The sequence below is a fragment of the Aureococcus anophagefferens genome (genome assembly GCF_000186865.1).
Source record: "Aureococcus anophagefferens unplaced genomic scaffold AURANscaffold_49, whole genome shotgun sequence".
Taxonomy (NCBI): domain Eukaryota; class Pelagophyceae; order Pelagomonadales; family Pelagomonadaceae; genus Aureococcus; species Aureococcus anophagefferens.
The window spans coordinates 83,654-94,883 of NW_008705603.1; the positions used below are offsets into that span (position 1 = coordinate 83,654).

General features: G+C 63.7%; 3 protein-coding genes across 3 annotated transcripts in view; 2 read left to right on the forward strand and 1 right to left on the reverse strand.

The window, feature by feature from the left end:
- Positions 1-1,565: 1,565 nt before the first annotated feature.
- Positions 1,566-8,473, forward strand: AURANDRAFT_67742 (hypothetical protein; the record flags this gene model as incomplete). Its single annotated transcript, XM_009043283.1, has 5 exons — positions 1,566-2,303; positions 4,760-5,488; positions 5,627-5,682; positions 8,039-8,177; positions 8,465-8,473. 5 exons carry the CDS (start codon positions 1,566-1,568, stop codon positions 8,471-8,473), a joined length of 1,671 nt encoding a protein of 556 aa, XP_009041531.1.
- Positions 8,474-9,341: 868 nt separating this feature from the next.
- Positions 9,342-10,325, forward strand: AURANDRAFT_67743 (hypothetical protein; the record flags this gene model as incomplete). Its single annotated transcript, XM_009043284.1, has 1 exon — positions 9,342-10,325. The coding sequence occupies one exon, from the start codon at positions 9,342-9,344 to the stop codon at positions 10,323-10,325; it is 984 nt and encodes a 327-aa protein (XP_009041532.1).
- Positions 10,326-10,903: 578 nt separating this feature from the next.
- Positions 10,904-11,230, reverse strand: part of MUT9-1 (putative serine/threonine protein kinase) — a gene marked incomplete at both ends in the record, with an annotated part of 9,600 nt that continues 9,273 nt past the window's right edge. The window contains one exon of the mRNA XM_009043307.1: positions 10,904-11,203. Within this exon, the coding sequence (XP_009041555.1) occupies positions 10,904-11,203 (300 nt within the window). The remainder of the gene's footprint in view (positions 11,204-11,230) is intronic.

Sequence of the window (11,230 nt, forward strand, 5' to 3'; positions counted from 1 at the left end):
ACTTTCGTGTTCTCGGTCGCGCAGAGAACACGAAAGTACCCGAACCACCAATTCCGGTGCCCCACGAGCGGCGAAACCTTAACGGCCGGGCAGCCCCTCATCCACGGTATCGACCGACGTCCCGACGGCCCCAGACGCTGCCGCGGCTGGCGGGGATGAAGTCGGTCGGTCGGGTGATGGTATGGAACAGTCCCTCGCCTCTGTGGCGCTGCGGGCACCATGGATCACCACCGAGTCCTCGTTTGGGCGTGGCGCCATCCGAGCTCGACCGGGTGGAATCGACGATGTCGAGCTCCCCCGACGAACCCTTGGCACGAGACGATACCGGGGTCATGACAAACGACCCCCGCGGCTGCGACGGCTCGAAATCGAGCCGGAAGGGGTCGCGGGGCGCCATCGGGCCCCATTTAACCCACTCAATCTCTCCGTTCGAGTCGCCACGCAATCGTCCAGAGGTCGGGTCTTCGCATCCGATCGGAGTCCTCGTGCTCGCCATGGCCGCACAGTTCGGCTGGAAGTTCGTACAGTTTGACGTGCAGAAGGCATATTTGTTGACGACACCGCGGCACGGATACTACGTCAGGTACCCGGCCGGCTTAGACGGCGGGCGTCGCGCAGCAGCTCGCGTCGATCGAACTGCTCGATCCATACGCCCGCATGCGGCGGGGGAGCAGATGACCCAATTCCCCCAGCGTCATCCCCCTAGGGTACGAATCCTCGTATCCTCCTCCTCCTTAACCTAGCCTATAACGCCAGTGCTATGGTTCACCTCATCTGCTGCAACATCAAGGTGCAGTTCACTGAAGATGAAATTAGAAATCTATCTATCTCTCTAACAAATCAAACTAAATATAGCCAATATTTTCAAGGGTCCACATCGTGCATCGACGCGGGCAGCCTGAATGACGATGGGTGCGCCTCGTGCATGACGCTCTGCCAGCGACGCGCGACGCCGCATCGCCGGAGGAGGTGGCGCCGCTGGCCGACGACGAACCGCACACGTTCTCGCCCCTCGCGAACGAGGCCGTCGTCGGGACGCCCCTGGAGATCGCGGCGCCGCCGGGCGCGGCCGCGCCGCGAGACGACGGCGGCTACCGCGCGGATGTCGACGGCCTCCGCGCCGCGGCCGTCGCGGCGGTCGTCGCCTTCCACGTCGTACCCGGCCGGCTTCGCGGGCGTCGACGTGTTCTTCGTCATCTCCGGCTTCGTCGTCGCCGCGTCCGTCGACCGGAAGCTGTGGAAGGACCGTGGTGTTCGAGCGTTCCTCGGCGATTTCTACGCGCGGCGCGTGGGCCGCCTCGCGCCGGCGCTGGCTGTTGCGACGGCCGCCGGCGCGGTCGCGCTCGCCGCCGTTGGGAAGGGCGAGCCGCGGCTCGGCGAGTATTTCAACACGGGTCTCCTGGGCCTGGTGGGAGGCGCGAACGTCTTTTTGCTCTCAGTAGCGGAGCGCGACGAGAGACGCGAGGTCGAGGCGAGGGGCGGCGTCACCGACGACGCCGGCGGCTACTTCACGGACTACGGCGACGCGGACTGCACGCCGGCACCGCCTCGACCGCAACCCCTTCATGCACACGTGGTCCCTCGGCGTCGAGGAGCAGTTTTACGTGATCTTCCCGCTAATCGCCTTCGCGTCGCGCGGGCGGTTCTGGCCGCTCCTCGTTGTCGTCGTCGCGTCTGCGGCCTACGCGGCGACAGCAGAGGCGTCGATGGCCTTCTACCTCATGCCGGTGCGCTTCTGGGAGCTCGGCGCGGGCGTGCTCGCGTGGCACGCGCTCGATTCGCCGCGCTATCGCCGCGACGTGCTCCTGGCGCGCCTCGACCGCGCGGGCGCGCTCGTCGACGCGGCCGCGGGCCTGCTGCTCGTCCTAGCCGGCGTGTTTTCGCGACCGGGGCGCGGCTGGCCCTTCCCGGACGCCTGCCTCGCCGTCGCCGCGACGTTCGTCGCCGCGGGCGCCGCGGGGAAGGCGCGCGGGCGCTGCGGTTCGAGCCTCGCGCGGTGCGCGCGGCTGGGCGAGCTCAGCTACGGCATCTACCTCTGGCACTGGCCCATCCTCACAATTTGTTGCTACGCGGACGCGCCAAAGGCCGCGGCCGCGTGCGCGTGCGCCTTCGGCGCGCTCGCGGCGGCGGCGGCGTCCTACGCGACGCTCGAACGGGCCGTCTCCGGGCTCAGAAACCTGAGGACGAGGTGGCTCGCCGGCGCCGCGTGCGTGGCCCTCGCCGCCGCCGGCGCCGCAACAGCCGCCGCCGCGACGGGCGCCCACGGCCGAAGCTCCGGCGGCGGCGACGCGTATCCCTACTACGTACGCCTTCGCGTACAACGGGACCTGCGCCTGCGCCGCGGACTACTGCGCGCCGGGGGCCCAGAGCCTCGCGGACTGCGCCATCCCTCGCCGCGACGGCCCGCCTGCGGCGCGTTCCAAAGTCCCCAGCCCGAGATCGCCGCGGGCGTCCGCTTTGGGTCGTCCCTCGTGGCGAACGAGTGCGCCCCGGCGTCCCGCTCGCTTTACGGCCGGGGCGACCTACGGCGGCCCGCGGCCCGGCGCGGGTTTTGTGTGGGCGAGAGCGGATTGGGGTACTACCCAGACCCCTATTGATACACCACTAGGCTGCCTCCATATCCCGGAGTTTACTATCTCGTTACGTTGGCTACGACCCCGCGACGTTGGGCAGCGACTGGGCAGCCGTCTCGCGGGCGCGTCGATTCCATGGAAGCCGCCAACGCCACCCTCCCGCCAGTGACCAAAATTCAAGTTTCAACTCCTATAAAGGAACTTCACCCCCAGCCCTGACTCTAGGACTAGGGTAATAATTAGTCAGACTTCCTACTCTAGCCTGTAGGCTAGTGAGATCGAAGGGCTTTCCAAAGTGCTTTCGACGGAGGGGCAACACCGTTCAAGCACCATGGTAACCACCTTCAACCGCTGAGTGGGGTGGCTCCGCTTGGAGCACCTCCTGGCGACGTGGTCATTTTCTGCCAGCCTCCCCTCGGGAATTCGGTTTTAGGGAAATGGAGGTTCGTAAACCACGCCGTGCTTATTTCGCGAAATCGCCATCACGGCATTCACGACCGCGTATTCGTCTCGTAGGATCGCAGACAGAGCGCGAAGTGAGGCATCGGAGATGTTCGCATGGGGATGCTGCTCGCCAGCCTGCCCATACGGCGATACCCACTTCACGCGACTCGGGCTCTCGCTCACGGTCGAGTTTCGGAAGTTAGCACGGAAGGCTTCGAGGTCTTCGGTGAGCGACTCCTGCTGGGCGACCCAGATGTTCCTCAGTTTGTTCAAGACGCCGCCCACGTGCGAGCAATAATTGTGGCGCATGTGCTCCGCGTGCCTCTCGTGGAGCACGAGCATGTCATGGACCACGGACCAGCAGAAACCGGAGGACTCGCGCTCGTGGAACTCGACGAGCACCTCGAGCGTCGGCCGCGGAAAACATGCAGTGAGATGCGCGAATAGTTCCGCCCTCGAAATCTTCCCGTCCATATTTTTATCTTCCAACGATTTGAGTCCGTAATCGAGCGCGGACGAGAGCCGTGAAATGGGATCGCGAACGGTGACCAGCGTCTGCGAGAAGCTCGGTGCAGCCGCGACCTCGGGAAGCACTGCGTTGGTGTGTACTTGTTCGTAAGGAATGCCCGAATCTTTCAGAAACTGTTCGGTTGTGCTGCCGCCCGCCTTGCCAATGTGTATGAAGAGCACACGGCTGTCCCTAGACGGCCGTCGCCCGATAGCGCCGATTCCAGAATAACGTTCGTACACTCGTTTTTGAAAGGGACTTTTCGTTAGAAAATACGGATGGTATGATGGGTCCGCGGCGGCGATTCGCTGCTGCTCAAGTTCTTCGGCGCCACGCAGCCACTGCATGTAGCAGGTCGGACCTCGCTTTGTATTGATACGCGCGAAGCCAACGACTGCCAACGCTCCGAGTGTCGTTAAGAAATACAATGTCATGAAATGACGCGGAGGATAAGGAATGGTACGAGAGCTGCTCTGACCACATGGAAGCAAAACTAAACTCTGGCAGTCGATGTACACAAGCACATACTAACCCGCGGACTGAATTGAAGCCTTGGCTATTTTTCCTAAATTTATCTATCAAACTATATATAAAGTGCCTCATTATCGATAATGGTGGGCCGCGGATTGCGGCTCGGGCCCACGCGGCCGGCGGTCGCATTGGGGAGGCCTCAATCGACGGCTGTCCCCCGGAGCACCTTGCGCACGGCTTCGTCGGCGCAGCCCGGACCCTAACGTCCGCCGCGGATCATCGCCCGCCGACGCCAATTTCAACCATGAAGGCCATTCTCCGTGTGCCCCTCATCATCGTCACCTTTACCACGGCGGCAGATTCCGTCACGTCGATTGAATTCCCCGCCGAGAAGGGCGACGCGGTTTCTACGGACCTCGTGCAACCGACGGCGTGGGAAGCGAAGAGCAAGATCAGCGCGGTGCTCGAGCGCGAGGCAGCCGTTTTCGAGGATGTCGAAGGTCTCACAGACTCGGTGGTCGAAGGCCGCCAGCTCTCGGACGTGTGCGAGGACTCGACGACGTGGTACCAAGGGAGTCGCGAGGGCCGAACTTGCGCGTGGGTCCGCCAGAATCCCGCGAAACGCTGCGAGCTCGATCGCGCGGCCAACGTCGCCTGCCCCGTGACGTGCGACACCTGCCCTCGCCTCGACGCGAGCGCTGGCGATACAGGCTCCCGGCAGCGCCGCGCTGCTTCCGCGCAACATCGCGGAGCCCGCTTTGAGTATCGCGCCTTCCCGACGTGGGACGCGTACTACGCGTGGCGCGACTCGCAGAGTGAATGGCAACCCATCCACCCCTGCGTCCCGGATCGCGAATCCTACAAATGCCTCCCGAGCCTCCTAGTCATCGGCGCGTTCAAGGGCGGGACGACGGCCCTCCGCTTCAAGCTCCTCGCGTCGAAGCAGTTCTTCGGGCCGACCGGAGAACATCACTACTTTGCCGAGGAGGAAAAGTCGGTGACCGTTCCGCGCGCGGTGGAAGCTGCGAGGTACGCGATGACCGTGCCCAGGGCCGTATTTTTGAGGAACGAATTCGTGGTCTTCGAGGACAATCCGCGCTACGTGGACACGCTCAACACGCACGAGCTCGAGTTCATCAGGAAAGTGATCCCCGACGCGCTGATGCTCCTCCTCGCGCGACCCGGCGCCGACGTCTGGTTCTCGGCGCTCGAAATGAGCGCCGACGACTACCGAGACTGTTCTCCGCTCCTCCCCTACGGTGATCGCTACTGCGACGTCGGAGCCGTTCGTGCCGCCGCCGACGCGCGCCAGATTCTCGACGAGGGCTCTCAACGCGCGGCGGCGATGGAGCGGGACTGGGCGCGCGGGGACGTGATCAGTCTGCGCGAGCGGGCGGGCGTCTACGTCGCCAAGGGCGGCTACTTCTACGCTCTGCGCCACCTCTGGCACACCTGGCCGCGCGAACAGACGCTCGTCCTCGAATCGGCGGCCGTGTGGGCGCGACCGCGCGAGAGCTACGACGCCCTGGCCCACGCACTTGGGCTGAACTTCACCATCAGCCTCGTCGAGGACACGAGGACGCGCCCCGATCGCCAGGACGACCCAAAGTGCCCAAAAGCCAAAGTCCAGGCTATGAAGCGGCTCGTATCCGAGTGCGACCTGAAGATGCCGTACCGCTGCGCATGGTACTCGGCGAACGTACTTCTGGCAGAGCTCCTGAACGAGTCCTGGCCAATCGCCTGGAATGATGGTGTCAACGCGTCGACGTGCGCGCGCTTCAACTTCACGGCCGCGGACCTACGAGCCCGATTCTCGGCGAACGCCTCGCAGGTCGCGACGGCCGGCGCCGGTGGAGCCACGGCCTCGTCGCACGAATACCGGAGGTCCGACGTCGCCTTCGCCGTCAAAGTCCACCGGCGCACGGCGCCCGCAAAGGCCCTCGGATCGTGGTCCCGTGCCGACCCCACCCGGGATTGGCTCACAACGGGCCACACGAGCGAGCACAAGGCGTGTCTGAATCGCGAGCGCCAGGGAAACTGCTACGAGAATGGCGGGCAGGGGCGAGCGCAGGGAGACGCGAGTTCGCGGTACGCCTTCATTCATCGAGCGGGCTCGGACCTGAGGAACAGCCCGGGCGCCCTCGCCGGCCGCGTGGACTACGCGTGGCGCGTCAACACCGGATCCGCGGCGACAGAGCATCTGTATCGGGAGTGGTCCGATCCGCGCGCTGCGCTCGTGCGAGGGCTCGAGCGCGTCCTCGGCACCGATGGACGCGTCGTCGTTCTGGGCGACTCGCTCTCGCGTCAGTTTGCCAAGACCCTCGAGTGCACGCTGGAGTACAAGCTCAACATGACGCATCGCGTCGTTCACAGGGATTGGGGTACAGGGGGGAAGATCGGCTTCCTTCCCCGACCGTCGGACGTCCTGGTGCTCAACTTCGGGCACTGGCTCGACCACGGCGAGGGGGACCCCACTCACGCTACTCAGAAGTCGCGTTGGGCACTCGCCTTCGAGGACCTCGAGGAGAAAAAGGTCGCCGTCGATCGCGTTTTTGTGCGCACCACGCAAGTCCGATTCGTGCGACGAGATAGTCCCGGCGAGTGGAACACGACGGGGGGCATGCTCTGCGGCGGGACTGCACCGAACGCGGCGGCCGGCGTCGACTTCTCTCGGTCGATCGGGCTGTTACGATTCCGCACCGCAGGCATCGGCCTCCTGGTCCACCTTTGGGGGTCAATCACACTCCCTCCCCGAGCAGAACTTGGTCCTTCTCGAGCTCGTCGACGCGCGCCGCCGCGTCTCGGAGTTCCGACCCGCCTCGACCGTTGTTTGTGCAGGCCACACCGTACCAGCTCTTCGACGTCGCCCCGGTCGCTCTCTCGCGCGCCGACCTGACTTTCGACTGTTCCCACGACTGCCTCCCCGGGGTGCAGGACACCTGGGCCAGTCTCCTGTTCCAGCGCATGGTCGGCGAGCTATGAGTGACCCTCCCGATTCAGAGTCGGAATCGAGGCTGATTTTACTTTCTAACCGAAAGTGAACTAACAAGGCCTTGGCGATTATTTTTTCCCGGCCCGGCAAGGGTTAGGAGATTCTTTTCGATGCGCACGTTGTACTATGATGTTGGGCTCCGGCCACGCGGAGGGACCCCCAGCAGACCTCGATTTTGATGAGGTCCATGGCCGCGTTTAAAGGACCGTTGTTCCGTCGAAACACCCCGATTCTGCGTCGATTCCGCCTCCTTTGGGGCATTTTCACTGAAACCCCGGGGAATTGTTAGCATATCCCGCCGGCGGGATATGTTAAACACCGCTTCAACTTGGGCTCGAACCGCAGCGCCCGCGCGCCTTAACCGCGGCGCCCGCAGCGACGAATGCCGCCGCGCCGGCGACGGCGAGGCAGGCGCCCGGGAAGGGCCAGCCGCGCCCCGGTCGCGACAGGCCCGCGGCCGCGTCGACGAGCGCGCCCGCGCGGTCGAGGCGCGCCAGGAGCGCGTCGCGGCGGCAGCGCGGCGACTCGAGCGCGTGCCACGCGAGTACGCCCGTGCCGAGCTCCCAGAAGCGCGCCGGCATGAGGTAGAAGGCCATCGACGCCTCTGCCGTCGCCGCGTAGGCCGCAGATGCGACGACGACAACGAGGAGCGGCCACTCCGCCCGCTCGATTTGCGGCAAGATCACGTAAAACTGCTCCTCGACGCCGAGGGACCACGTGTGCATGAAGGGGTTGCGATCGAGGCTGTGCCGGCGTGCAGTCCGCGTCGCCGTAGTCCGTGAAGTAGCCGCCGGCGTCGTCGGTGACGCCTCCCGTCGCCTCGACCTCGCGTTTCTCGTCGCGCTCCGCTACTGAGAGCCAAAAGACGCTCGCGCCTCCCACCAGGCCCAGGAGACCCGTGTTGAAATACTCGCCGAGCCGCGGCTCGCCCTTCCCAACGGCGGCGAGCGCGACCGCGCCGGCGGCCGTCGCAACAGCCAGCGCCGGCGCGAGGCGGCCCACGCGCCACGCGTAGAATTCGCCGGCTCGAACACCACGGTCCTTCCGCAGCTTCCGGTCGACGGACGCGGCCACGACGAAGCCGGAGATCACGAAGAACACGTCGACGCCCGCGAAGCCGGCCGGGTACGACGTGGAAGGCGACGACCGCCGCTACGGCCGCGGCGCGGAGGCCGTCGACATCCGCGCGGTAGCCGCCGTCGTCTCGCGGCGTGGCCGCGCCCGGCGGCGCCGTGATCTCCAGGGGCGTCCCGACGACGGCCTCGTTCGCGAGGGGCGAGAACGTGTGCGGTTCGTCGTCGGCCAGCGGCGCCACCTCCTCCGGCGATACGGCGTCGCGCGTCGCTGGCAGAGCGTCATGCATGAGGCGCACCCATCGTCTCATTCATGTAGGCTGCCCGCATCGATGTGGACATCTTCGTGCAACTATACTTGGGTATTTAGTTTGATTTATTTATTTGTTTACTTCCCGCGCAGGAATCCTAGATCAGTGCCTGGCCGCGGCATCAGCTTCGTAAGTCTTTAGGTTTCAAACGCCAGACAGCTGATGCATGTCTCTACCAGTTCACTGAGGTGGTTAAAGGAGAGACTAAATTTGTTATGCTGACCTTGTCAGTTGATGATCTTCTCATCACTGGTGATCACACTGAAAAGACTGAATCGTTGTGCAAAGAATATAGTAGAAAGTTAGGATAGTTTACTAGCCTCCTAACGTCGCTATGACGTCAGTCAAACTACTATCCAGCAGGTGCACTGTCCGGCGACTGTGCAACCTCGCTGAGCCTGGTGTTACCTGGCACGTCGCTGTGACGCTAACCATGAAACGCCTTGGTCGATTCTTTATGCGACTAAGTGAGCACCGATCATTTACATTCAAAATGGCTTGCAGCATCTTTTCTGCAATGATTTCCTCCTTCGGACATGGTATGTCAGCGATATGTTCGACCATGAGATCGGACAATTGTTGGGATGCTTCCATCATGCCTAGTAGTTGGAATTTGTCGCGGTACCCTGGAACACATTGGGTGGTAATCCGCCGCGCAGCCTCAGAGTAATCATTGGTGGGGCATCCTGCGCTGGTGAAGAAGGAGACGTAAGTGTCATCAGGATCTGCAAGACTTTGTCACCATCCTTGAACGTGGAGAATGAGTCTGTGACGAGTAGCTTAGGTGCTATACCGTACTCAAGCTTCATCTGGTTGTAGACCTTAACGATGGCGTTGATGAAGTGATCAGCGTTAAGTCTCTTCATGCCTATGTCTATTACCACCTGGGCCGCTAGCACTCCAAGTCGTCATTGGGGGCTATAGATATAGATCCGCTTCGAAGCCCTTGGAGTGGACGTGGTGAGCACCATGGGCAAGGGCGGGCAGGTTCCGCAGCGGGCGAGCGACTTTCAGAGCGAGCTGTGCTCGCCGGGGCCCGTGGCGGCGAAGCTCGGCAGGGCTGCCCCCCCGGCCGCGCGGGACCCGCTGCTTGCGGCCGTCCCCCGGGAGGTGTACATGGACGCGGCGTCGAACGTGCCCTCAGCGAGCTACTACAAGGACCTCAACGACAAGGTCGCGGACATCCTCGAGCGGCAGCGGACGGGGGCCAAGACCGCGCCGCCGATCGAGCTTTCGCACGTCGTCGCGGCGGACGGCGCCCTGGTCTACCCGAACCGCTACCTCTGGATGGTCTGGGTCTACAGCGCCGTCGCGATCTACCTGATCTGCCAGGCGCCGAGCCCCGCGGTCGTCCTGCTCGGCGTCCCCGCCATGTACCTCTGCTACGACGTCTACTCGGGAGTCACGCACGTCAATTTGGACGACCAGCGGAACTTGGCGGGCCTCAAATCGTACATCCTGTTCCAGGGCTGCCTCGAGTTCCAGTGGCACCACGCCATCCCCGTCGACATCACGAAGAAGTCCTTCGTCGCCTGCTGCGCCGACCTGAACATCATCGTCGCCGTCTCGGTCGTGATCAACTGCGTCGCGCTCCGCTACACGACCGGCACCGCCGCCGCACTCACGGGCCTCAAGCTCTTCGGCGCCTACTTTGGCCAGTACTGCCACCGCTCCGCCCACACGCCCAAGAGCAAGCGCCCCCGCGTCGCCCAGTACCTCATGGACAAGGGTTTCATGTGCCCCCAGAACAAGCATCTCGGCCACCACAAGCCGCCGCACGACGCGAACTTTTGCCTCGTCGGCTACTGCGACGGCATCATCAACGGCATGCTCAAACACTGCGGCACCAACGACTGGGTCTGGTTCGGCTTCTGGCTCGCCTTCTCCTTCGGCGACGTCTACGTCGTCAACAAGGTCCTCACCGCCGCCGCCCCCTCCGTCTTCGCCGCGTAGAGCCGGGGCCCTGCCTCGGGCCCAGCGCGTATGTTGTTGAAAGAGAAACGCCGCTTGTAAGCTGTGGTGTGCCGCGTTTTTATCAAAGTGCTAGTCCCAGACTGAGCAGGGTTGGGTCGTCGCGCGATGAACGAAAGGAAGGGCACGAAGGCCAAGAAGCAAGCGCGGGGCGCTCAAGTATCGAGAGGTGCGCGAGCTGCGGAGCAGCCACGCGCGTGGCGGGTAGCGACCGGGAGCCGGAAAACCAGAACACGCCGGAACGCGCCGGAACACGGCTCGTGCGGCTGAGCTTAACTAAAGGAAGCAGGGTAAACTCCCCCCGCAAGGGGGGGCTGAGCTCAATTGAACTAAGGAACGCCGGAAGTGAAGGCCGACGGACCGCACTTGGATGGCGCAGCCACCTCAGCCACAATCTCCCACCGTGACAAAGGGCAAGACTTGAACCACCGTGGTCAACGCCGGAAAGTTTACTTATGGGGCGATGGTCGGCATGTTTGGTGGTACGAACCGACTTTTCGTGGAAGAAGACGGTGCCGGTAGGGCCATGTAAAACGCAGCTCCTTGATGTGCGTGCGCCTCTAGTCGTTCTTCTTCTTCGTCGCGACGTAGGTGCCGGAGGAGCCGATGGCGATGAGCAAGACGAGGGGGGCAAAGGAGCCGTAGTAGCGCAGGTTGTTGTTCGAAGGGAGGCCGTCGTTGAAGACGACGCTCGCGAGGATGCCGACCATGTCGCCGATGCCGTACTCCGTCCCCGCGTCGAAGAAGATCGAGTGCTGGTTGCAGATCACCCGAGAGAAGTAGGAGTGGAACCAGCCGTGGCGCTTGTGCCAGAAACCCCAGGTGACGTGGCCCGGGATGTGCGAGGGGATGTCCGTGGGCTTGTCGGGCTTCGGCGGCCGGTCGAA